This window comes from Podarcis pityusensis (assembly GCF_964106645.2).
Source record: "Podarcis pityusensis genome assembly, chromosome: 8".
Classification (NCBI taxonomy): Eukaryota; Metazoa; Chordata; class Lepidosauria; order Squamata; family Lacertidae; genus Podarcis; species Podarcis pityusensis.
The window spans coordinates 64,084,681-64,110,834 of NC_138033.1; the positions used below are offsets into that span (position 1 = coordinate 64,084,681).

The following is a 26,154-nucleotide window of genomic DNA, read 5'->3' on the forward strand; positions in this document are numbered from 1 at the left end:
GGGAGATTATATGTCTCTTGCATCAAAGCAAATGTTACCTGGTGCATTTCCTGGTCACTTTCCTTATCACACAAAAATCTGATCTCTGGGGGAAGCGGGTTTGTTACAAAATACCTTCTAATCAACATATGATGTCAGAAGAGCCTGCTGGATCAGGCCAATGGTACACCTAGTCCAGCGACCTGTTCTCACAATGGCCAACCAGGTGTCTGTGGGAAACCAGAAAGCAGAACCAGAGCGCAAGAGCCCAACTCACTTCTGTGGTTCCCAGAAGCATTGCTGCCTCTGATCATGGAGGCAGAGCATAGCCATTGTGCCTGGTAGCCATTGGCATCCATTCATGAATCAGTCCATGCCTCTTTTAAAGTCAGCCATGTTAGTGGCCATCACCATGTCCTGTGGCAGTGAGTTCCACAGTTTAACTACACACTGTGTGAAGGACTTTCTTTTATCTGTTCCGAATCTTCCAACAGTCAGCTTTATCGGATATCCATGAGTTCTAAGTTTTATGAAAGAAGAGGAAAACCTTTATTTGCTTTGTCCGTGTCATGCAAAGTTTTATAAACTTCTATCATGTCACCTCTGGCTTGCCTTTTTTGTAAAGGAAAAAGTCCCAGACGCTATAACCTTTCTTGATAGGGCAATTGGCAACCTGAACTGGCTGGGATGTGGTTGAATCCCACCTAGAAATGACAACCGCCTGGAAGTGGCGCGCGTGAGTCCTTGGCGGAAGAGCGGAGGGGAGGAAGTCCACGTGGCGGAAGTCCACGTGGGGAGGAAGAGCGGAGCGTGCTGCGCTTAGAAGAGAGATGTCGTATCGAGGAAGAGGCGGTGGTGGAAGCTTCAATCGTGGCGGTGGCAGCTTCAATAGAGGTGGTGGCAGCGGCGGCTTCAGTCGAGGTGGCGGTGGCTTCAATAGAGGTGGACGGGGTGGTGGAAGAGGTGGATTTGGCCGTGGAGGTGGTGGACGAGGAGGTTTCAACAGATCATATGACCAAGGACCTCCAGAAAGTGTAGTCATCCTGGGAGAGTTTATGCACCCCTGTGAAGATGACATTGTTTGCAAATGGGTGACTCAGGAGAGCAAAGTACCTTATTTCAATGCACCTGTCTATTTAGAAAATAAGGAACAGATTGGGAAAGTGGATGAAATCTTTGGGCAGCTCAGAGACTTTTATTTTTCAGTCAAATTGTCGGAAAACATGAAAGCTGCTTCCTTCAAAAAGTTGCAAAAGTTTTATATCGATCCAGCAAAATTGCTCCCTCTGCAGAGATTTTTGCCAAGGCCTCCAGGTGAAAAAGGACCTCCGAGAGGTGGAAGAGGAGGCCGTGGTGGAAGAGGAGGTGGCAGAGGTGGTTTCAGGGGTGGCAGAGGTGGTGGAGGGTTCAGAGGAGGACGAGGTGGTGGAGGTGGCCAAGGATTTAGAGGCAGAGGACGTTAAGTGAAGAAGTCTGGGAAATTCCAAGTTAATGGTTTCATCTTCAGAATATGAGAGATCTTTTATGAACTTGAATGCCGTAAAGTGGACTTTTAGTACGTTATTGTCTAAAGGAGCGAAGAACACATGTTCCTGGATTTCTGCTGAGATGAACCAATTTCAGATCTACAGATACTTCTCTTGAAATCCCCTTGGACCTCTTGTGCTCTTGACATTAAATAGAATGTTGTTTTTAAACACTTTTTATAAGCTATATTTTTTTAGTCAAAAACTCATCTTGAAGTTGGGAAACCAGTGACTTCCTAAACAATAACAGAAGATGGTCTGCTCAATATATTTTTTATTTTTTATTATCCGTCTTTGTATTTTGGTTTTTGTCAATCTTCAAATAGTGTTTCACGGATTCATACAAAATTGTATCAAAACAACTTGAATATGCTTTCGTAGTTATATTTAACTTGGCTGTCTAATGAATGATATGTCTAAATGACAAAAGTTTTCTTGTTTTTTAAAAATAAAATTGGTAATAACTTTAAAAAAACAAACAAACCAACAGCCTGGAAGTGCCCTGAAATAACCTGTATATAAGAACTTTGTTGCTGAGAATTTGTGCCTTGATTTGCTTTTTGACTCCTCCCTCCTCCTCCCTTTTTGTGTGCGTGTTGGGTCTTTGAGGTTGAAAGTCTCAGGGCAAGGATTGCCTTATTACTGATTTTTGTAAGCTACCCTGGAAACCTTTTCTAATTGAAGCATGGGGTTAAAATGCCCTAAATAATTTTCCCATGGGGCCGGCGGCGTGTTTGAGAGTGGTGGCCTTGAAAACAAAGCAAATAAGGAACTGGAAATTGGGAACCAAATTCCGCCTCATAGTTTATGCATCTGGCTGAGGTTAGTTTGAGCAGGCAAATGGGGTCCAGAAACCAAGGAGGTGCTTAATTGCACAGACAAAATATCTTGGGGGAAGAAGAAGGCGTTCTTAAAGGGAGCAACAACAATCCATTGCCTAGGGAAGGAGTTTGAGTCAAGGAGACCTAGCAAAGAAAGCAGACCTAAGAGAATGGGGATCTTCTGAATGATTGCCAGTTGCTGGAAAACACAGGAGGGGAGATTGTTCTTGGGCTCAGATCCTGCTTGAAGGTTTCCCATTGCTACATCCAGGGTAGGATCCTGCACTAGGTGGGCCTGATGCAAGCAGACTCTCCTTGCATCTCGGCTTGAGAGCAAAAGCCACGCCCGACTTTCCTGCCACCACCGTCGTCTCTGTTCTCTCCCCAGGCCTGGGAAACTGTTGCTGCAAGGCAGCTCAAACCTGGCGCTCCTTGCAATTTTCCCACGTCTTGTCTTCGGAAGCGTGATTGCAAAGCTCTTGAGCGCTGGGAGGGAGGGAGGCGGGGGGAGACAGATGCTGACATATGCTCCAGCTTGTTGCGGTTTGAGCTCCTATAGAAAACTCCTCCGTCAAGCAGCTCCTTCCTGGTGATTCATAGCGACGCTTCCGGGCAGCAGCCAGAGCGAAACTAGGAGACTGCCTGCCTGTGCCTGCAGGCCTAGGAGGCTGTTCTCGGGCTCCAGGGGTCAGACCTGCTGCCTCCAGGTAGATCCATCTCCGACTGATGCCAGTTATTATGGGCGGAGGTTTCCACGGGTTGGCACATCCTTCCTGCCCTCGGGCACATCAGGTGACAAGACCGAGGATGTGGGAAAAGGTCATGGCGGAGACAAAGGCGCAGTCAATTTACTCGTTCCTTGTTTGCATGGCGCTTAGACACACAGCTCATTTGGAAAGCTCTGAAAAGTGGAGAGAGAAAATTTTTCCTCCCTCTCTCATTCAATGAAGACATGAACGTAGTCAGGATATTTGTTAGGGGGTCAGAACTTTTGGGGCAGAACCAATGTGATTGGTCAGTTAGTTAAGTATCTCTATTGTTTTACTTGATGGAGGAGGCAGGTGCCCTCCCCCCTCTTGACTACGCCCATGAATGAATGAAGATGAATGTTGCAAGATGCAGGGCAGATAAAAGAAAGGACTTCTTCATGCAGTGCATAGTTAAACTGTGGAACTCCCTCCCACTGGAGGCAGGGATGACCACCAACCTGGATGGCTTTAAAAGAGTATTAGACAAATTCGTGGAGGAGGAGAAGGCTATCAATAGCTACTAGTCATGATGACTATGCTTTGCCTCCACAGTAAAGGTAAAGGGACCCCTGACCATTAGGTCCAGTCATGGACGACTCTGGGGTTGCAGGGCTCATCTTGCGTTATTCGCTGAGGGAGCAGGCATACAGCTTCCGGGTCATGTGGCCAGCATGACTAAGCTGCTTCTGGCGAACCAGAGCAGCGCACGGAAACACTGTTTACCTTCCCGCCAGAGTGGTACCTATTTATCTACTTGCACTTTGATGTGCTTTCGAACTGCTTGGTTGGCAGGAGCAGGGACCGAGCAACAGGAGTTCACCCCGTTGCGGGGATTTGAACCGCTGACCTTCTGATCGGTTTAGACCACAGTGCCACCTGTGTCCCTTTTTCTTTGCCTCCACAGTCATACGCAATAAATGTTTTTGAATGCCAGTTACTGGGTATCGCAGGTTAGGAGAGTGCTCTTGCACTCAGGTCCTGCTTGTCGGCTTCCCTTTGGGGCATCTAGGATGCTGGACTAGATGGGTCATTGGGCTGATCCAGCAGGTTCTTCTTTTATTCTTAAAATAATTGATATGTCCCTAAACCTTGGAAGGAATGGAGGAGGGGACCATCTCCTTTGAGATGCATATTGTACGCGCGCACACCCACCCACCGTAACAAAGCTGTTGTGTTTGCAGAGTGCTCAGGCACATATGCGATGGCCCCATGTGACAAAAACAAATAAGGAACTGGGAGTGGGTGTGCCCTCAACAATAACTTTCAGAGGGAAAGCTGCCACATCAGCAAAGTTAAAAATATTAAATAAATAAAAAGCAGAAAGGGCAGGAGAGCTGTATCGTGGCCTCTGGCTGGCTTGTTGGCTGAGACCCTTCAATGTGAACTGGTTCATGAGGAGCTGGGCCTTAAACCTACACAGGAAAAGGACCTGCACACACACAAATAAAGGATTTTAAATGGTATGCACTATGGTCATCTAAACCATATAGACCACTTTCAATGGAAGTGGGAGAGTGTTCTATGAAAATCTTTCTAAGATGGCACAACACAATTGCCTATATGACATCATAATCTTCTCAGAACTGTTGGAGGGGTTGTGGAAAAAGAGGCAATTTTTTTCAAATTCTGGAATATGGTTTGTCAAGAATGACCAAAATACTCAAACATTGCATTCCTACTTCACCACAGCTTTGTTTACTAAATTTGTGGGACAATCAGCGGAAGGGTTTCTGGTGGCTGCCAGAAGCTCAGTTGCTCCAAAATTGAAAACTTTACAGAACTTGCGACTTCCGCCTGGTGTAAAAATATGTGGAGTTTAGCATCAGCTGAAAAAATAACTCCTAAAGTGCATGTTGCCAAAGGCTTGGAGGACCCTTGAGAAATTCTGCGCTGCTTGACATTATTTTATCTTATACACAACAAACAGACACACAGGACTCCCTCTCCACAATGCAATGTGAAATTTGGCTTTCCTAATGGTCTTAGATACCTTCCCAACCAAATATCAGGTCTCTTCTGGATTGGCTAAAGTGTGTTGCTTTCTCTGACACACCTTAGCCCAAGCAGCCCAGAGTGCAGTAGCTGCCCGAGGCTGCAAGGCAGACAGGCATGCACAGCTAGCCACGTGGGTTGAGCAGGGGCAAGGCGGGCTGCTGCTTTCCCACGGTGCTCAAATCAGTCCAGGGCTTGCCATTCGGATGCCGATCCCTTGGGGGCATGGAGGCCTCACCTGGTTCCTTGGAACTGCCGAGCGAAACTGCTGAGTCACGCGCTCCCTGCGAGCCTTGTGGGTGGCTGGCTGAGCGGCCTGTCTCCCCAGAACATGCCCGGGCAGCTCTGCCTGAGCACTGCAGACACCTCCAGCAAATCTCTCCCATCAAGGAAAGCACTCGGGGAGGGAGCTGCATGCATCCTCAGGGATGGCCTTCCTCAAGCAGGTGCCCTCCAGTTGTTGCTGTGTAGCCCAGCTCCCAACATCCTGGACTACTGGCTGTGCCAGCTGCAGGGGCTGATGGGAGTTTATTTGATTTACTCATTCATTACATTTATATGAGAGGTGGCCATCCAACCGCTGCTTAAAAACCTTTCTTTCCTTGGAGGTTTCTAAGCAGAGGTTGGGTGGCCATCTGCCAGGGAGCCTTCAGTTCTGATTCTTGTATTGCAGGGAGTTGGCCTAGATGACCCTTGGGGTCCCTTCCAACTCTACAGTTCTGTGGTTCTATATCCCATCTTTCCTCCAAGGAGCTCAAAGTAGTGTAGCTCTCCTCCTCCCTGTTCATTCTCCCAACTATCCTATGAAGTAGGTTAGGCTGAGAGGGCATCAGACCCGTGTTATAAGAATTATATATATATATATATTCATAACTGCATATGTAAACCACATGTCTGAAACCCCACAGAAAAAGTCCTGAAACCATTTTGTCCCTCCCAAATTGACCTCAAATATTTCTCTACAAGGTCGAAGGAAAACGGAAAAGCCTCCCCATTGTCTTTTCCTTCACAAATCCTGTCTTAAGGGTATGTCTGTGTATGAATAGGATGAGCCTGTGTCCTGACTCAGGAACTAAGTATTTATCATTACAAAAGACTGGCCAGGCTTCCGAGGTTAAGCCAGTGAAGTGACCATTAACAGGTAACCTGCCAGATAGGAGATAAACAACACACTCAGATTTCTGTTGTAGACCACCTCTTCTGTGATGTATGTACAGTGGTACGTCGGGTTAAGTACTTAATTCGTTCCAGAGGTCCATTCTTCACCTGAAACTGTTCTTAAAATAAAGCACTACTTTAGCTAATGGGGCCTCCCGCTGCCGCTGCGCCACCAGAGCACGATTTCTGTTCTCATCCTGAAGCAAAGTTCTTAACCCGAGGTAATATTTCTGAGTTAGCGGAGTCTGTAACCTGAAGTGTATGTAACCTGAAGCGTATGTAACCTGAGGTACCACTGTATGATGTTTCTGGGGGTGATCTTGGACTCCAGGGCGGGCAATTTAAAATTTCTACATAAGGGCAGGCACACCAATGTTCTGGGTTCCTCCTCCCTCCTGCGTGTGAGGGGAGCACCCTGTTGCAACAACTTTAATAAAGATCAGGCTTACTAGCTGCTTTGCTTCTCAATATTCCCTGGCTGGCCTCTATTATTTTCTCCTACCAATGGAGAACCTACAAACGACTCTATAAGGGCAGATTTCATTTACAACACCCGCCAAGTGTCCCTATTTTCCAGAGACAGTCCCGGATTTACAGAAGCCATCCGGGTTTCTGATTTGATCCCGGAATGTCCCGCTTTTCATTAGGATGTCCCTACAGTATTTTCATCAGAGAAATGTTGGGAGATATGGAATAGAACATTCCTATTTTCATTGGAGAAATGTTGGAGCGTATGGAATAGGATGTCCTTATTTTCATCTGTGAAATGTTGGAGGTTGTGGGGAGCAACTAGCGAATGTCACCCAGTGGGCTTCATGGCTGAGTGGGTATTTGAACCCTGGTCTCCTAGGTCCTAGTCCGACACTCTAACCACTACACTACACTGGCTTTTGGAGTCTATACAGCTTTTAAAGTTTCACCAGCTCTATAATCCTCTCTTGCACTTGGCAAACTTATAGTGGTGCTATTACCCTCACTATTGGCTAAGTGGGTTTGGAGTCCATCCAAGAACATCTGAAGGGCTATAGATGTTTCCTAATGGAGACCTCATCTCCATGTATCTGTCCAGTCTTGTAGTGAATCTCACCAGTGCCTCACATGATGAATGAAGACCAAACTTTTTCCTGTCTGTTCTGAACACCTCCTGCTAGTCAGCTTCATTCAGTGACCTCAAGTTCTAGCATTCCAAGAAAGAGAGGAAACCAACATTTTCTCCGCACCATGAGTATTTCTGCAGAGCATCTTCCAGAGGACTCATCTCCTCCTGCTTACATAGGAACATAAGACAAGTTTGTTAGATCTGGCCAATGGTCCATCTAGTCCAGCATCCTGTTTCCACAGTAGCCAACCAGATGCTTGTAGGAAGCTTGCAAGCAGGACCTCAGCACAAGAGCATTTCCCCCTCCTGTGGTTTCCGACAACCAGCATTCAGAAGCATTACTGCCACTATCTGAGGAGGTAGAAAATAGTCATCAGGATTAGTAGTCATTGATAGCTCTCTCCTCCATGAATTTGTCTAATCCTCATTAAAAGCCACCCAAGTTGGTGGCTATGACTGCCTCCTGTGGGAGGGAGTTCCGTGGTTTAACAGGGAGTTCCATGGTTTAACTATGCGCTGCAGGAAGAAGGATTTTATTTCTCTGAGTGTTTGAGCATTCAGTTTCACTGGATGTCCATGAGTTCTTGTGTTCCTTTTCTCTCTGTGATTGGGAAATAGTTTTGCAATAGCCCCAGGTTTTCAGGAAAGGGTAGAAGTGAGGAGACATGAGCAACTGGTAATTAAGCAATTGAACCAAGTGCACCGTGCTCCACTTCATGAGCTAAGCACTGGGGCACCGCAGCAGGAGGATAAGATCTGCACTGATGTTTCAACTTTACTTTTCACCTTTGGGCGTTGGTCGGTCCTGCTCAACTTGACTTTTACAGCACAGTTCTATACATATCCCCTGAGAAGTAAATCCCATGGAGTTCAGTGGGGCTTATTCTCAGGGAGGTTGTTTCAGTCCCACTGAACTCCACTGGACTTGCTTCTCAGTAGGTATGCATAAGATTGCATTGTTAATGTTCTTAATCTTACCCATGAAAAGAATACGGATGGGGCCCCATTTGCGACTTATCATTAACCTGAATCTGCAGAATCTGGTGCAGGAGTAAAGAATTTGTGGTTGATGGAGATGAATTAATGATTAAATCTGTAAATTAAATTTAAAGCTCCTATCATGTGGGGGGGGGGGAGAAATATAAGAGTAACCAGGCTATGAAGCCCCTTTAGCAGTGTAAAAATACCCATGTGCTTTTGCAGCTTACTGGAAGCGAGGAGTCAGGCAATTACACTGTTTATCCCTGTTTATTTGTGGTCTGCTGACCTCTTTGTCCCCGTTGCTAATAATGAGTAAGATAAACAAATGGTTTACTTACATTTCAATACAGGCAGCAAATACATCAAAGTAGTATGAAGGTAAGAGATACTTCTTAGTTACAAAATATAAAACTGGTTTCCAACATGGAGTCTGGGCCCTAAGCAGAACCCGGGCATGTACCATATATCTGCTCACATCACTGGCTTGAAAGAAGAGAGGGAGTTCAGGAAGTAAGTACATAAGATTATCTCCTTTGTTAGTAATTCCCATCAAAGCATTAAAGAGGTGACCTCATACAGTCCCTTATACAGTGATTCAGAAACTCCATGAGGGTCAGCCTCTCATATGCCTGTCTGGCAATCTTACATTTTGACTGGAAATCCCAAAGTGGTCCTTAGAGGATGTCAGTCTTCAGCACCCATCAGCCCCAATCAGCAAGCTGAGTGGTTAGCAATAATGGTAGTTGGAACCTAACAAGATTTGGTGAGGTATAGGTTTCTCACCTTTGCTATACCAGATTTGAGAGTGTGTGTGTTGGTTATAAAAATACAAATAAAAATAAAAATGGATAAGCGTCACAATAAGAATGGAAAGAATATTATTATATAGAATACTATCAGGTTTAAAGTTGTATATGGAATTCTTTAACTAATGTGCATTTTCATTGTAGGTATCACCCCAGAATACTTAGCCACAGCTGACCAAGGATGACTGGAAGAAGCTTCTTTGGTGATATCTGTAATGAAGGTATACCATGTATTCTGAAATTTGTCTGACTCAGTTCCTTCCCTACATGCCGTCGGTCTCTGTGTTAATTTCTCCATTTCTTAACAATCAAGTTTCTAGCCCTCATGCAGTGGAGATACATTTGAATGGTGTTCCTGAGCCTGGCACCCTCCAGACATTTTGGAGTACGACTCCCATCAGCCCCAGCCATCACAGCAGTGCAAACTGAGGCTGGTAGTAATTATACTGTACCTGGGGGTGGCAGAACTGCCTGGCACTACACACCACAGTTTCCAGCAAATATTGAAGACACAACTCTTTACCCTTGCCTTTGACAATTGAGATGTATATTTTTAGGACCCGCCGGATTTCTGTGGTTGCAGGTTCTTTGAAACGGTTTTCCAAATCCCAACTTTTATGAAATTTAACTTAAACATTAACATCCTTAGATCTTCACCTTATGGAATTAAACATATTAATTCATCACTTAACATAAATAAAATCCTAAGCCCATTAAGTATCTGCAAGCTGTTTTCAGTTAGTTTAACTTAGCAAATTTAACTAAATAATCATTAAATTTATTCCACTCTTCCTGATACTCCTCCTCCTTCTGGTCGTGGACTCTTCTGGTTAGCTCCAAAAAATCTATCATCTTCATCTGCCATTCTTCTATTGTTGGTAATTCTTGGGTTTTCCACTTTTTAGCTAACAAAATACGAGCAGCAGTTGTGGCATACAAAAATAATTTAACATCTTTCTTGGGCAATTCCAAACCTGTTATTCCAAGAAGAAAGGCCTCTGGTTTCTTTTATTTCAACATTTTTTTCAATTAATTATAAATCTTTTCCCAGAAGTCTTTCACCTTGGGACAGGTCCACCTTGCAGGGTCATTGTTCTTGGGTTGTTGTTTCACAGTTTGGAAACTGACTGGCATTTCTCTGCCTTTGCTGGAGTTTTGGTGGTGGTTGTTTTTGGCCAATCACCAAGGCACAGCCGCCTTGATGAGAGGGAGTATCTAGCAGGAGCTCCCAGGAAGGCAGAGACCTGTCAGTCATCAGGCAGCTGCTTCCGCGTCTCATGACTGCTGATCCAGCACTTTCAAGGTGCCAGCAGGATAAGGAATTTGGGTGCTCTGGAGACGGAATCTACCAAGATGTCTCAGGGTCTGTGTGAAGCAGGTCTCCAGGGTTTCGAGATATTCCCAGCCCTACCTGGAGATTCTGCTGAGGATTGAGCCTGAGGCCTTCTGCATGCAAAACCTTCCCTAGAATTGTAGCGCTGGAAGAGACCCAAAAGGCTCTTCTAGTCCAACTCCCTGTCCTTGCACTGCCGCACACAGCCCATTATTTCAGCTCATTTCTTCCTCTAAAACGACGACAGCTTTCCTCCTGTCCTTTGGCCTGCCACTTTTTCATCAAGTTGCTATTTAAATGCTCCTGAATACCAGCTGCCAGGGAACTGCAGGTGAGCAGAATGCTCTTGTGCTTGAGTCCTGCTTGCTGGTTTCCCAGCAGGACACCTGGATGGCCACAAGGATAAAAGGATACTGGAGTAGATGGACCATTGGCCTGACATAGCAGCCTGTTATTATGTTCCAAGAATCTGTGTTGTTTTAATGTCTCTAATGAAATGGCACAGAGCTGTCACCACTTCTCCCAGGAGGTGGTGGGCTGTAATAAGGACAAAGGGACACTCTCACTGAGGAAGCCATTGCAGGTCTCTTGCTTGGGAAATTGGGTGCTAGGGAATGAGCCCCTTGCAAGTCTCCTCTGTCACACCCTCACATACTGTAGATATGTGGCTGGCAACACACTTCACAGCACCGCAGGCTTGCAGGTTGGGGACAAGACCGGGCAAAGCCCCAGGAGCAGAGGAACCCAAGCAATAACTGGCGCCATAGCTGGGACATGTTTGGGCAACCAGAGCAAAGTTCTGGGTTGAGGGGGGTGGCTGCTAAGCTCAGAAATTGACATGGATCACAAAGCAGGGAGGGCACGTTCTCTCTCTTCCCCTCTACCACCAGTCCTTTCCCATCTTGGAGTGGATCTAATGTACTAGGAGGGACTGGTCTTTCGGGGGGGAACCTACAGGGGGAGATGGTGTAGCAAGGTGTTTAAGCAACCTGCCCAACCAGTGGTTTGAAAGTTTATCCCTGTTCAAAGTTTATCCCTGTTGTAGATAGAGCCAGTGTGGTGTAGTGGTTAGAGCAGTGGTTCTCAAAGGGTGTGGTGTGCCACACTGGTGTGTCAGGAGAGGATGGCGAGTGTGGCAGGAAGATTCAAGGACAATCAAAGAAACATCTAACCGTGTCAGTGTAGCGTAGCATAGTTTAAATACAATATTTTTTTATTTGCAAAATAGGGCTAGATGTACTCTCAAAACAAGAGGCAGAACAATGGCTATTATTCTCCAGTTCTCCACAATATATTGTTGTGAATAGGGATTTTCAGCTCTGACAAATATGGAAGATCAGAAAAGGGAAAGGCTTCTTTACATTGATGAGATATGACATGAAAGACGTTTATCATATTATGTGTGGCACGGAGAAAGTGGATTGGGGAAATTCATGGATGGATATCAATGGCTACTTGCCAACAATGGCTATGCTCTGCCTCTAGGGTCAGAGGGAGCAATGCTTCTGAATACCAGTTGCTGGAAACAGTAGGAGGGGAGAGAGAGCTCTGGTGCTCAGGTCCTGCTTGCTAGTTTCCCCAAAGGCACCTTGTTGGCCACTTTGAAAACAGGATGCTGGACTAGATGGGCCGCCGGCCTGATCCAGCAGGCTCTTCTTACATTCTCATGATAGAACAACACATGCATTTAAGAAACAAACAAACAAACATGATTTTTTCTTTATTTTTAATTGTGTATCAAATCCATTATTATATACAGGTTTAAAGTGCTGTCCGGTCCTTGGCTCAAGCCATGCCGGATTTGTGCAAGTCACAGACCAGGGGAAAGAAAAAGACAATTTAACAACCCGCGGGGTTTACTGGCTTTCCATCCCCCCCTCCTATTGTGGCTATGGGAGGGAGAAAGGAGATGTCTGGAGAGAGAGAGAGAGAGAGAGAGAGCAGGAAGTCTCCCCAGACCCTTGATGCTCCTCAGAAAGAGAACTATAGTTAGCAGTTTTCTCCAGGCAACTGATACCTGACTCAGAATGAAAAGGAAGACACATTACTCTGTTGCATGCACACATGTTCAGAGTAAGAAATCACCTGCCCTCAGAGGAGTCCTTCTCGTCTGTCTCTGCACGAGTCCATGTCATGGGTGCTCCTCCCAGTTGGAAGGAGGTGGTCCTATATTGTCTAATAGGAACATATGCCAAGTGTTCCAACCGCTGTGATCCAGCTGAACCTAGCTCAGGGTCATCTATAATGACTGGCAGCAGCTCTCTCCAGGGTTTCTGGAGGGGGGGCACTCCCAACCTTCCCTGGAGATGGAACCTAGAACCTTCTGCATGCAGAGCACATGTTCTATCACTGAGTGATCCTTCCCTAAACAGAACACAGGGAACCGCCATTCAGAGGCACAGCAGGCAGCTTCATCTGAGGGCAGGTCATTCAACTGGGTCAGGAGCGACTTGGGACGATCCAATCACACCCAAATTACCAGGTAAACATTATTTATGCCCAGCTGAGACTGGCTGGAAGGCTAGAGCAGCACATCATTCCGAGACACAGCCTTTTCTGCAGGCGGATCTCTCTGCTCGACACATCGGCAATCCTCTCACAGCACAGGGCTCTGCTCCAGCCACTCCCCATCCGAAAATGGCTGCCGTACAGAGAGCACGCAGGGCTCTCAGTTTTAAGCCGAGACGTTCTGTGGCTCTACCAAGGTCTCCAGAGTGCTGTTTGTGGTGAAGGGGCTTCCTGGGCCCTTCTGGGTGGGCACAGGGGCCTCTCCAAGCCTGGCTCTTTGGACAAGTCTGCTGGGCTGGAACAGTCCCGAAGCCAGCCCTGCTGCGCAAAGGCTTGCTGGAGATGCCCAAGGAGGGTGCTGCAGGCCTCATGGTTCAGGAAGTTGTATTTAGGAAGGAGGGTGGCAAGGCGGGACAGGCAGGTGTGGTAGCCATCACAGAAACTGTCTGCGGAGCCTGTGGGGGGGAAAGAGAGAAATCTGTCATGCCATCTGTCAGGGATTCCTTAGTTGCGATTCCTGCCTTGCAAGGGGTTGGACTATAAATGGCCCTCAGGGTCCCTTCCAACTCTACAATTCTGTGTCTGTGAGCTGGATACCAGTGCCAGCCACAGAAAGTAATACAACACACATTATTCTTTGTTGAACTTACAGCACCCACTCAGAGGTTAGCAACAGGGGGTTGGACTGGATGTCCCTCAGGGGACCCTTCCAACTCTACAGTTCTTTGATTCTATGATTTTATGAACAGAGAATACCCTGACTTCCATGCTTAAAGTACCACACTTCCCAGGATTCTTTTGGGAGGGAACTGTGATGATTTAACTGGTATAACCATGTTATTGCTTTGCTCAGAAAATTTCTCCCTGTAATTTGTTTTGGTGTAAATAGGGAAATTAGACAGTACTGAGGACACTTTGCCAAATGAAGCATGGACCTCATCTATCCCATCATGCAACACCATCATTTATCCCATTTATCTCATTTCCCCCCTCTTATTTCCCCCACCATCAGTTTTAGACTAAGTTCATTGGGAGCAGAGACTCTAGGATCTTTGAATTCCACCCACAAAGCCCCATGTGCTGTATTATCAATATAGAGTTAAGGTCTCAGCCAGGTAGGAACTCTTCTCAAAGATTTTGCCCATGTCTCCTAAATTCTGGCTAGGGGAGAGAGCAGAGGCCAAATGGTCTGACTTCCCTATAAAGTAGCCGCATGAGGTCTGATGAACAGGTTGTAACTGAGTCAGATCCTGGGTCAATCTAGGTCAGTGCTGTCAGCGCTGATTGACAAGAGGCTCTCTGTGGCAGAGATCCTTCCCGCTGATGACAGCAACCCCTCTTCGGCTGAGTTCTCTCCTGTGCTCCTGGGGCACATTTGCATCATATATCTAAAGAACTATCATACCGCTTGAAATATATTCGGAGTCGAGAGTGGATTTCATGCTCTTTATTCAGCTCATAGTGGTGGGGAGGAATGAAAGTTCCCCCAAAATATCTGCTTTATATACATCATTTACACAATGGGCTGCATGTGATTGGCTAATTCCGGGATTCTCCTGTAGGCCAATCAGGTTGTGGATTCACTTCCACCTGGAGCTGGATTGGGTGGCTCCTGCCGACCAATCATACTGCTGCATTGTTCTAGGACCAATCAGACTGCTGCATTCTGAATCCTATTGTTCTAGGACCAGTCAGACTGCTGCATTCTGAATCCTATTGTTCTAGGACCAATCAGACTGCTGCATTCTGAATCCTATTGTTCTAGGACCAATCAGACTGCTGCATTCTGGATCCTATTGTTCTAGGACCAATCAGACTGCTGCATTTTGGATCCTATTGTTCTAGGACCAATCAGACTGCTGCATTCTGGATCCTATTGTTCTAGGACCAATCAGACTGCTGCATTTTGGATCCTGTTGTTCTAGGACCAATCAAACTGCTGCATTCTGGATCCTATTCAACTCAGTACATAACACCGCTTTAAACAGGCATGGCTTCCCCCAAAGAATTCTGGGAGCTGTAGTTTGTTCAGGGTGCTAAGAGTTGCTATTCCTCCTCACATAGCTGCCATTTTCTGAGTGGTCTAACATTCAATCCCTCTTCAAAGGGAACTCTGGGTATTGTTACTCTCAGTGCCTTTAAGAAACTGCAGCTCTCAGGAGTCTTTAGGGGAAGCCACGACTGTTCAAATTGGCATCATAGTGTTTTAATTGTATGGTGTGGAAGATCCACTTAGCCCCTCTTCTCTGCCAACCACCCTTTACTGGTTCAGACAAGCTCAGTCCTTGCTCAAGTGTTTACACACAGGGGAGTTGTGAGGGACTGGCCCAGTCATGCTAAGCACCAGTTTCTTGCACTGGGCCCCTAGATCTCTTGCCTCTTCTAACACTTAAAAAAAAACAAAAAAAAACCTGGGATCTATTCTCACATTCATCGGTCAGCTCCCCTGTGTTGGATAATTCAGTTGTAAGAAATCAAGTGATGCCATTTTGCGCGTCATGTGTGAATGTCACGTCACTCACCAGAGACGGAAGCACAAGGGGTTGGAAGCTCCTTGAGGAACTGGACAGTCATCTCTAAGATGTCGGCCTTCTCCAGCTTGGAATAGCGAGAGCTCTGGAAAGGAAAGGGAGAGAGAGAGAGAGTTGCCTTAGGAGTCTCAAAAGCAAGAAAAGGCACAGAGGATGTTGCAAAGGGACCCAGAGATACCAAGTAGTGAAGAGATGAGAAATGGGCAAGGAAGAGGATTTTGGATGTGGACAGGAAAGAGTGGGCACCCATCTAATGGAGGCTAGGGGCAGGGGGAGCAAGGAGACATTAGGCGGGATGGAGCCTCAGAGAGAATGAAAAGATTGCAGGTTCAGACAGAAGTACTTTTCTGTGCAATCCTTAAATACCAGAATGGGAACCTGTGCTCTACCCCAAAGTTTGCTAGATGCCAAATTCATTTCATCCCTGACTACTGACTGAGCTGGCTAGAGCTGCTGGGAGTCCAATAACATATGGAGGGTGTAGGTTTCCAGCCCCCCAACTAAACCATGGATAGAGCAAATCCATGGAAAAAAGACTCAGGGAAATAAATGTGGTCTCCACTTATTGAGGGAATATGCCTCTGAATCCAGGTGAGAGCTCTGGCTAGCCCACCAGTGTGGAATATGGAGTGCTCTAGATGTTGAACTCAGGATGGGCAATGGCTGGAACATAAGTGCTTGCTGGATCAAGCCTGAGGCCCCTCTAGTCCAGCATCCTGTCCTCACAGGGGCCAACCTGATGCCTCTAGGAAAGCCATAGCAGGATTTGAGCTCTTTCCCCTCCTGCAGTTTCCACTGCCAGCAACTGGTATTCAGAAGCATTACTGACTCCCAACAGTGAAACTAGCATTTCAGGCTAGTAGCTATGGATAGCATTCCTCCTCCTCCATGAATCTGTCTAATCCTCTGTTAAAGTCGGAGGCCCTCACTGCCTCTAGTGGGACTGAGTTCCATAGTTTAACTATCTGCTGCGTGGAAGAAGGACTTGATTTCATCTGTCCTGAATCCTCCAGCATTCAGCTTCATTGAATGTCCAGGAGTTTGAGAGTTACAAGAGAGGAAGAACAATATTATCTCTACCCACTTACTCTATGCCATGCATAATTTTATATCTATGTAATACAATTTCTACTTGCTTATTGTAAAAACAAAACAAACACCCTCAAAACAGTTTACAAAAAGTTAAAACAAAATCAAGATAAATTTACAACTGCTTTAAAACATACAGAAGTCTAAACACTACAACAGATTTGAAAAGAAAGCTATAAATTTCTATTCTGTTGCCTCTCACTCGCCTGTTCCCTAAACTATGAAGTCCCAAAACCTGCAATCTTCCCACATAAGGGAATTGCTCCATCCCGTTGATCATTTTGGTTGCCCTTTTTCAAACCTTCTCCAACACACAATACCCTTTTTCTGAGGAGGGGTGATCTGAACGGGGCACAGCATTGCAGAAAAGCAGTTGCACCAGTGATTTTCATGACGATATTGGCAGTTTTATTTTCAGCTCCCTCCCTTAGGATCCCTGGCATGCCCACTGGGTCATGAAGGATGGCAGCCTAAGTCTAACAGCATCTAGGCAAGGTTTCCCAAAATTGGGTCTGCAGCTGTTTTTGGACTACAATTCTCATCATCCTTGACCTGCTAGCTAGGGTTGATGGGAGTTGTGGTCCAAAAAAAGCAGGAGACCTTCGGGAAACCCTGTTCTAGAGGGCACCTCTTTGGCCCGATCCTGCAAAGCTCTTATTACAGAAGCTTTCTAGTACTGGCAGGGGTTGCCAACGGGTGCCAACGGGGACGCGAATGGAAGGGCGGGCTACAAAAAGCGCTCTGCAGAGGCTCAGAGGCGGGTGTGTGTGTGTGTGTGTGTGTGTGTGTGTGTGTGTGTGTTCTTCCCCTACTGCAGGGAGAGCCAGGACTGAGCGCCACTTACGTCTTTCCCTATGAGAGGCAGGATGAGGGTCTTCAGCTGGTTGAGGCTGTCGTTGATGCGCGCCCGGCGGCGCTTCTCCATCAGCGGCTTGAGGCTCTGCGGAAGGAGAATCCAGTCAGTCCGACGGGACGGGAGCAAAAGGAGAAGGAAGAGGAGGAGGAGAAGGGGGTCCCTCCCCGGGGAAGGAGGCTGGGGAGCGGGGACTGCCTTTGCGGCCCTCACCTTTCTCAGCTGGGTGGCCTCCCCAGTTTTCTTCGGGGAGCCCATCTTGGGGCCGTAAGTCCTCGACGGCGCGTCGGAGCTGAGCGGCGGCATGGAGCGAGGTGGCTGTCGGAGCGGACGCCCAGAGACAGAGAGAGCGTGCTCAGCGAGCGAGTGCGGAGCGAGGAGGAGGCGGATTCAGCACTCCCCGCCCGCCAGAGCCGCTTTTATTGCAGCCGGCCTGCCCCTTCGCGTCCCCGCCCCGTCGCTCCGCCCTGGGCCACCGCGTCGCCGGGGGACGCCCCAGCCCCGCGCTGAGTCCCAGCCCATCTGCTCCGGGGAAGCCGCTTAATCTGCCGCTCCCTTTTGCACTCAAAATCCCGCCTGATGCCTCCTGGCCCTTTGGGAGAGTTACTTGGGAAAGCACCTCTGCAGCTGAGCAACTGTGCTCAGTCCAGACCTCTCACGGGGCACCTTGGAGAGTTTTATCGTGGCCAGTCAGGGGCATTTCTTACTGCCACCCCCTCGATATTATTATTATTATTATTATTATTATTATTATTATTATTATAACTATCAAAGTGTTTGCATTTGCTTTGCATCGCCAACACCTCCAGGTATAGCTGAGAGCGATTCAGACCTGAATTCCTGGAAAGCCACTGTCAGGCAGTGTAGATATTGATATTATTAGCTATGGATCTAATAATGATGATGATAATCACAATAACAGTAACAACAACTGTTATTATTTTCTTGAGCCCCCACCCCACCCACGCACTAGGCCTTAGCAATGACTCCCTGAAAAGAAAAACTCTGTTGCAAGTACTGATTATTATTGCACAACATTGTTGATGTTGTTGTTTAGTCGTTTAGTCGTTTAGTCGTGTCCGACTCTTCGTGACCCCATGGACCAGAGCACGCCAGGCACTCCTGTCTTCCACTGCCTCCCGCAATTTGGTCAAACTCATGCTGGTAGCTTTGAGAACATTATCCAACCATCTCTTCCTCTGTCGTCCCCTTCTGCTTGTGTCCTCAATCTTTCCCAGCATCAGGGTCTTTTCCACGGAGTCTTCTCTTCTCATGAGGTGGCCAAAGTATTGGAGTCTCAGCTTCAGGATGTGTCCTTCCAGTGAGCACTCAGGGCTGATTTCCTTAAGAATGGATAGGTTTGATCTTCTTGCAGTCCATGGGACTCTCAAGAGTCTCCTCCAGCACGAATTGCACAACATATAGAACCACAAAATTTGTTAAACAGGCTGTGGAGGAGCATCTGAAGAACACATAGGTTAAAATAATGTGTTGCTCTGTTTTTACAGAGTTTCTTTGTTATTATTAACAATTCTGTATGTGCTTCTACTGCTGCTTACCTTTGCTTAGTGATGTGTGTTTTAGTATGAGTGTGTACTCAGTCTGCTTGACCAAAGAACAATAGGCTAAGAATCATACCATCATACCATCATACCATTCACCTAAGTAATAATCAGCCCTTCACCCTAAAGTCCCAGGGCAGATTACAACAATTACAACACAACACTGGCCCAGATGCAACAGTGGCCTAGTACCTGCAAGGTAAACCTTTTGTTTTTAATGCTTCTCTTTTGTGTGAATGCATTTCTGTGCAAAAGAACTGTTTTAATTTGAAAAATAAAGAACCCATAAATGTATTTATGGCCTGATCAGACGGTCTTCCTGTTATATACAGTGGACGCTCAGGTTGCGAATGTGATCCGTGTGGGATGCACGTTCGCAACCCTCAATGTTCGCAACCCACAGCAGCATGTCTGTGCACACACGGGTTGCGATTCGGCGCTTCTGAGCATGCGCAAAGTGTGATTTAGCGCTTCTGCACATGCATGACCGCCAAAACCCAGAAGTAACCCATTCCAGTACTTACGGATTTTGGCGGGTCCGTAACCCAAAAAAATGCAACCTGAAGCGTCTGTAACCCGAGGTATGACTGTACTCTGGGATTGATGAGGCATGTGACCCTCACCTGAGCCATCTCTAGCTGAGGACTCACATGAGCCCCACCTGTGACTCAGTATAAGAAAACTTCCTAATTAAATCAGATCTTCAGCCACAGTGGCTGTGCTTTGCCTCCTCAGTGATGTTTCTGAATACCAGCAGGCTTTTCTTATGCCCTTATAATAAGCGTTGCCACTTCACTGCATCCGGAGGCCCACCATTTCTTAATTATTTGTTTGTTTCTTCCTCCACCTTTCACCAGATATAATTTGGTTTTGTGCTTTTCTTGGTCGCTACAATGTATATTCCATTATTTTATTTTATTAAAAAGGAATTACCTTTCAACAAAAGCTAGCCACAACTGCAGCCCACTGAAAGCAACAGGAGTTACGTTGGTCACAAAGAACCTGTTTCACTGGTGTCATTGGGAAGTGTGCCCGATCCTGTGCATCTTTACTTGATAGTAAGCCTCACTGAGTACAATGGGCCCTACTCTCAGGCAAGTGTACATTGGGTTGTGGTTGTGCAATCTCAAAAGTAACCCCACCAGAGTTATGTTAGTCACAGCGAACTTGCTCCACTGGTGCCGATTGAAAGTATAGTCTAATCCTGTTCATCTTTACTCAGAAGTCAGGCTGAATACAATAGGTCCTGTTCTCGAAGACATGGGACCACTGCCACCCTGTGAGGATATGGCTTTATGTGGTTATGGCCAACAGGAAACCATCTGACAAAGGAGATTTACGTTGGTATCAGTCGGCTTGGGGCGGGTGTGGGGTGCTCTTCATGCCTGGCATTCCGCCCCCGCCCCAAGCCAACGGGTCTCAGGACATCTGTTTAAATTTGGAAATCCAGAAGCTTTCAGTCTCGCTTGCTCTCCGCCTAAGCGGTGTTTGGGCGTTCCTGGGCTGCCTCTTCCGCTCCAGACACGCGCCTGTCTCGCCTCTGGCCGCTCTCCAGAGTGCTGAACTGGCAACCGCTGCAACGGCGCCCCCACCAAAACTACTACCCCTTTTCACCTACAGGAGGAGTGGGGCTGAGTGCCCTCCCCTCATGGGATTAAGCTTTTAAAACTCTCGAAGCGTCCTTGATCCATGGGGTGGGGGTGGGGGGAGAACGTAAATCGGACCCCCTCTATCTCAGCCCCCACCCCCATTATCCGCTTGACTCCAGGTCTCTTATTTATTCCCGACGCTACCTAGACTCCCCGCCCCCCACGTAAAGAATTAGGATATCCCCCCTTTTGTTTTCCTCCAAATCCATAGGGCTTGGGGGTGCGTGGGCGATTATCTGCCCCTGAGACCCCTAGCTGCTTCCCAAGCCGAGTGGTGGGGATGCATGGGGGCTTAACTCTAACAATGTCCCATCACCCCACCTCCCACATACAGGTCCCCCCCTCCGAACACCCCTATCCCTTTGATTGGTTTATTGATGTGCATTGGGGGTGGGTGGGGGGAAGGTTCGGTTCTTTGTTTAACTGGGAGCGGGAGGGCTATGCGTTTTTAACTGCAAAAGAGGGGAGGGGGCTCTCTTTTCCCTCCCCGTCGAGGATCTGAGTCTTTGGAGGGTGGCAGGCGGCTGGCTTTCTCCACCTCTGGCTTCAGCCAAAGGCACTTTCAAGAAGTAGTCATGAATGGGGTGCCTTGGCAGAAAGAGGAGGAAATTGGAGGAGAAAGGATAGCCTAGATCAGGGGTAGGGAGGACGACCCTCCAGATTTTGCTCGACGTCTGCCGCTCCCATCAGCCCTGACGGCTGGCGGTGCTGAAGGGAGTCTGAGAAATTTATAAAGGGGCGCATGGCACGGAGAGAGTGAATAGACCAAAAAAAAAAAAAAGTCTCCATCATAACGCTAGATCTCGGGGACATCCAATGAAGATGAGTGCTGTAGGACAGATAAATAAAGGGACTTCTTTACGCAGCCCAGAGTTAAACTATGGAACTCCCTCCCACAGGAGGCAGTGAGAGCCACCAACTTGGATGGCTTTAAAAGAGGACTGGAGAAATTCACGGAGGAGAGAGCTAACGATGGCTGCAAACCACGACAGCTCTGCTCTGCTTTGATGGCCAGAGGCAGTAATGTTTCTGAGTACCAGTTTCGGGAAGCCACAAGAGGGGGAGAGCGCTCTTGTGCTCGAATCCTGTTTGCAGATTTCCCATTGGGGCATCTGAACAGGATGCCGGACTAGATGGGCCTGATCCAGCAGGCTCTCCTATGTCCTTATAGAGTCCAAAAACACCCTTCTCTGTACTAGGGTAGATTTTGGTGTAGGGAGGGGGAGAGAAGAGCACAGGCACACCAAGACCCAGCGTGGCATCGAGGGAGCAAAGCTTTCTCTGCAGACCTCTGAGGTGATCTTGCAATGGAGCTGCGGACGTCGAGGCTGCTGTGAGCAACCCACTCCGCTTTCCTGTAATGTGAGTATTAACCTATCTGGGACGAGGGTCTCTCTTTCAAAGCCCACCTTGAAGCCATCAGAGTAACCCCTCCGTCCTTAGCCCACTCGAAATGAACTGTAACTCCCTATGCTGCCCACCCCCGCACCCGTTTACCCTCATAGGTGTCGTCTCATTTCAGACTGGAAGCTTCTCGGGGCAGGGGATCCGTAAAGCGCCCTCCGCGCTGATGGAGGCTCGGGGCAGTTTTATCCCGAGGGGTGGGTTAGGCTGAGAACCTGATCTTTGTGATCCTCATGATTTGAACTCAGGCCTCACCTAACATGCTAAGCGTTGCATCATGCTCCGCCAAACAAATAGGAAAGGCGAAGAAAATCCTAGCTACTCCCATCCCTTTTTATTCTGTAATGACTTTTATTTGATAGACAGCTTTCTTATCCACAAAACTCTATACACAGATGAACCCTAACCTCCCAAATTCCCAGGTTTCATTTTTTTTTTTAAAAAAAGCAAGTATCTAGCTGGTGGAAAACCTGAGACATAAGAGCCACTAGTCTTCTGCTCTTCTCAACTTTTGGGGGTTGAGAAACCAGCCTGCACTTAACTTTCAGTATTTTACTTTGTGTTGACTCCCCACCCCACCCCGCAAAAAAAAGAAAAGAAAAGAAAAGATATCCTGCAAACGGACGTGTGCCCCGGGAGTTTCTGTGCCTGGGATAGCAGCCTTTTTGCTCTGTATACTGTACAACAAAGCGGATCCCCCGAGCGGGAGGCGCCGCCGGGTGGAGGAATCCCTTTGCACGCGTCCAAATCCGGGGGGAGAGGGAAGGAGGGAGGGAGAGAGAGCTCCGTGTCCTGGGCAGGAGGCGCTGGGAAGCGGCACGCGCCAGGCGGCTTCTCCGGAGGCTAAGACCGGACCCAGGCGCCTGCCAGCACGCGTGGGAATTTCCGCTCTCTGGCTCGAGAAAATAATCCGGATTCCGTTTGCCAAGGACAGAACGCCCTCACAACCCCACAACCCGTTTTATTTTTTGGAAAATGCTGGGCGATTTGGGCTGAGCTGGACTGACCAATGCTTTCCACACACAAAAAATGTTTTTTTTTAAAAAAAAATCTCAGAATTTGAGCGAATGTTGCAAAAGCTGGAAATACGTTGCCTTGGAAATAAGGGAAGGAATGCCTATTTTAAAAGGCCGGAGTTGGGAGGTAGACAGTGTTGTGTACTGCTCAGAGTGCTGGACTACTGAGACCTGGGAGAGACCTGAGTTCAAATCCCGTCAGCCATAAAGCTCACTGGGTGACCTTGGGCCAGTCACTGCCTGTCAGCCTAACCTTCTTGGAGGGGAAATGTAGGATATGAATGCCATAAAATAAATGGTAAATGATCCTGCCCCAGGCTTAGAAGCGGAATGTGCCTTTTACCCGAAGAGAAAGTGAGTGGGTGGGAGCGACAGGGGCTTCCTTTTGTGTCGTTTATGTATTCATCGCGTTTTTATTCAGCCTACCGCCAGCTGTGTGTATGGCTCTCTTCTCCCCGTCCCCGATTTCATCCTCACGACAACCCTGTGATGTAGGTTAGGCTTAGAGAAAGCGAAGGAGCAGGACAGATGGAAGGAAGTGGGTCCTCCGCAGCTCAGAGTTAAACTCCCGCAGGAGGCAGCGGCGGCCATCAGCTTGGACGGCTTCAAAAGAGAATTGGGCCAATATTCATGGATAAAGCTATCAATGGCTACTAGCCGCGAGGATGTTGGACTAGATGGGCCATTGACCCGATCCAGCAGGTCTATTCTGATGTTCTTCGCCCTGGCACGAAATCAGATTTCTAGCTTAAAAGACTGTCTCCATCCTTTGGGGGGGGGGGGAGAGACTACGTGTCTTTCAGCAGAGGGGAACCGCTGCTGGGCCGGACCGAGAGGGGCTCATCTGGGTCAGCATCCCATTTCTACAGTGGTCAGCCAGATGACAGTCCCTCTACTACAAGCTCCCAACTCTCGCTTGTTGCTTGTCCCCAGCAGCCGGTGTTGTTCCGCTGTAGACTGCTTCTGCACCTGGAGGCTCCATTTAATGGTGGCGGGGCGGAAAGCCGTTGATGGAGCTCTCCTCCTCCATGAGGCTGGCTGATCCCTTTCAAAAGTCCCCTAAGCAATGGGTCCTCCTTCTCAACACCCCCCCCACCTCCCTCCGTCTCATTTCATGCATTTCTCGGATTATTCCCCACCCCCACATACAACGGCATCTTTTCACCCCAAGCATGCCCGCCCCAAAGCCTAAAGCCGCGCGCTGCGCCCGCCCCCCGCCCCAGGAAGAGTGGGGGGGGGGTGTTGTGCGTGAGAGATCTGATATATATTTTTGGTGCTCTGGGGGTGGTAGCGTGAGCGCTCTCCGAGGTGCTGAACTCTAGACCCAGCTCGCGCCAAGCCTCCCTCACGCCCCACGTCCCCCCCTCGGGAGGGGGTTAGAGAGCTGGGGGGGGGGTTGGCGTCTCCCCCTTGCCCCACCCAGGCGGTTGCTGGATGAGATTGCACCATTCAAACAGACTCGTCGCGTCCCCGACCCATCTGGGATCCGAGCGGACCATGCCCCCCCCCCCCCGTGTTTGGATCCAGCTCTTTGTCCCTGGTTACATTTAGGACCTGCCCCTCAAGAGAACAGCCCAGACTCCCCCATTGCAACCCTCCTTCCAAACCGTTGCAGGAGGAGGGGGCAGAGATTATCCCCTCATTTCATCCGCTTCCCAAGCTGAGGGGGCTTCAGTAACAGGCAGCTGATGATTCAGGTGGGGGTGAGTTATCCCCCCACAAAGCCTTTCTAAATTCAGCAGGACTGTTCCTGTTCCCGTTCAAGCTGCAACCTCTCTTAGAAACAGACGGTCAGACCAAGGATCCATCTAGCTCCATATTTTTTTTAAAAAAAGATATTTATTAAAATTTTCAAGATATTACAAAATGAAAAAAGAAAAAAAGAAAAATACAAAATAAAAATAGTTAAAAACAACTCAATCTTTCCATTACTTATTTTTCATTAGCTTGTTTCCCGGACCTCCTCGCCCCTCCCTTTTTTGTATTCCAGTTCAGTTTGTTAGTTCAGCAAATCCTTCCCCTTTTTGTTTATCCTAGTCTTTAATCTTAAAATATTGTAACATTAAATTTTTACCTATTCGTAATCCATTTTTCATATTCCCTTATAGTATTACAGCTAAAAACCACTTAATTTCTATCCAACATCATTCTAACATTCATTAATTTTACAATATTTCTGTAAATAGTCTTTAAACTTTTTCCAATCTTCTTCCACCGACTCTTCTCCCTGGTCTTGGATTCTGCCAGTCATTTCCGATAATTCCATATAGTCCATCACCTTCATCTGCCATTCTTCCAGGGTGGGTAGATCTTGTGTCTTCCAGTACTTTGCAATAAGTATTCTTGCTGCTGTTGTGGTGTACATAAAGAAAGTTCTATCCTTCTTTGACACCAATTGGCCGACCATGCCCAGGAGAAAGGCCTCTGGTTTCTTCGGGAAGGTATATTTAAATACCTTTTTCATTTCATTATATATCATCTCCCAGAAAGCCTTAATCCTTGGGCACGTCCACCAAAGGTGAAAGAATGTACCTTCAGTTTCTTTACATTTCCAACATTTATTGTCGGGCAAGTGATAGATTTTTGCAAGCTTGACTGGTGTCATGTACCACCTGCATATCATTTTCATAATATTCTCTCTTAAAGCATTACATGCCGTAAACTTCATACCTGTGGTCCATAACTGTTCCCAGTCAGCCATCATAATGTTATGTCCAACATCTTGTGCCCATTTAATCATGGCAGATTTCACAGTTCCATCTAGCTCCATATTGTCCGCACTGACCGGCAGCGGCTCACGGGGTTTCAAGCACGGGCTCTATCCCCAGAAGATGCTGTTGGAGCCTGAGGCCTTTTTTGTTTCCCCCAAGCAAAGGGTGTGCTCTGCTCCTGAGCTATGGGCGTTTCCAATGAACATAGAAAACTGCCTTGTACTTCGCTAGGTCATCTCGCTAAGTAGTCTGCACTGACTGGCAGCGGCGTTCCAGATTTTCAGACGGGGTGAGGGGTCTCTGTCTGGAGATGCTGCGGACTGAGCCCGGGGTTTACTACATGCAAAGCAGATTATCTACCACCGAGCTACGAGCCCCACCTTCTCT

At 47.5% G+C, this 26,154-nt stretch overlaps 1 protein-coding gene and 1 pseudogene across 2 annotated transcripts; one reads left to right on the forward strand and one right to left on the reverse strand.

Annotated features, from left to right (window-relative positions):
• The first annotated feature begins 769 nt into the window (after window positions 1–769).
• Window positions 770–1,680, forward strand: LOC308482532 (H/ACA ribonucleoprotein complex subunit 1 pseudogene; annotated as a pseudogene). Its single transcript has one exon. The product of its transcript is annotated as an H/ACA ribonucleoprotein complex subunit 1 pseudogene (transcript).
• A 10,222-nt stretch (window positions 1,681–11,902) lies between these two features.
• On the reverse strand, window positions 11,903–17,804 carry HES2 (hes family bHLH transcription factor 2). The gene is made up of 4 exons (XM_081017219.1): window positions 17,639–17,804; window positions 17,417–17,512; window positions 15,475–15,568; window positions 11,903–13,407 (listed from the first exon to the last, which is right to left on the reverse strand). Exons 1-4 carry the CDS (start codon window positions 17,729–17,731, stop codon window positions 13,142–13,144), a joined length of 549 nt encoding a protein of 182 aa, XP_080873345.1. The 5' UTR covers window positions 17,732–17,804; the 3' UTR covers window positions 11,903–13,141.
• Window positions 17,805–26,154: the final 8,350 nt, after the last annotated feature.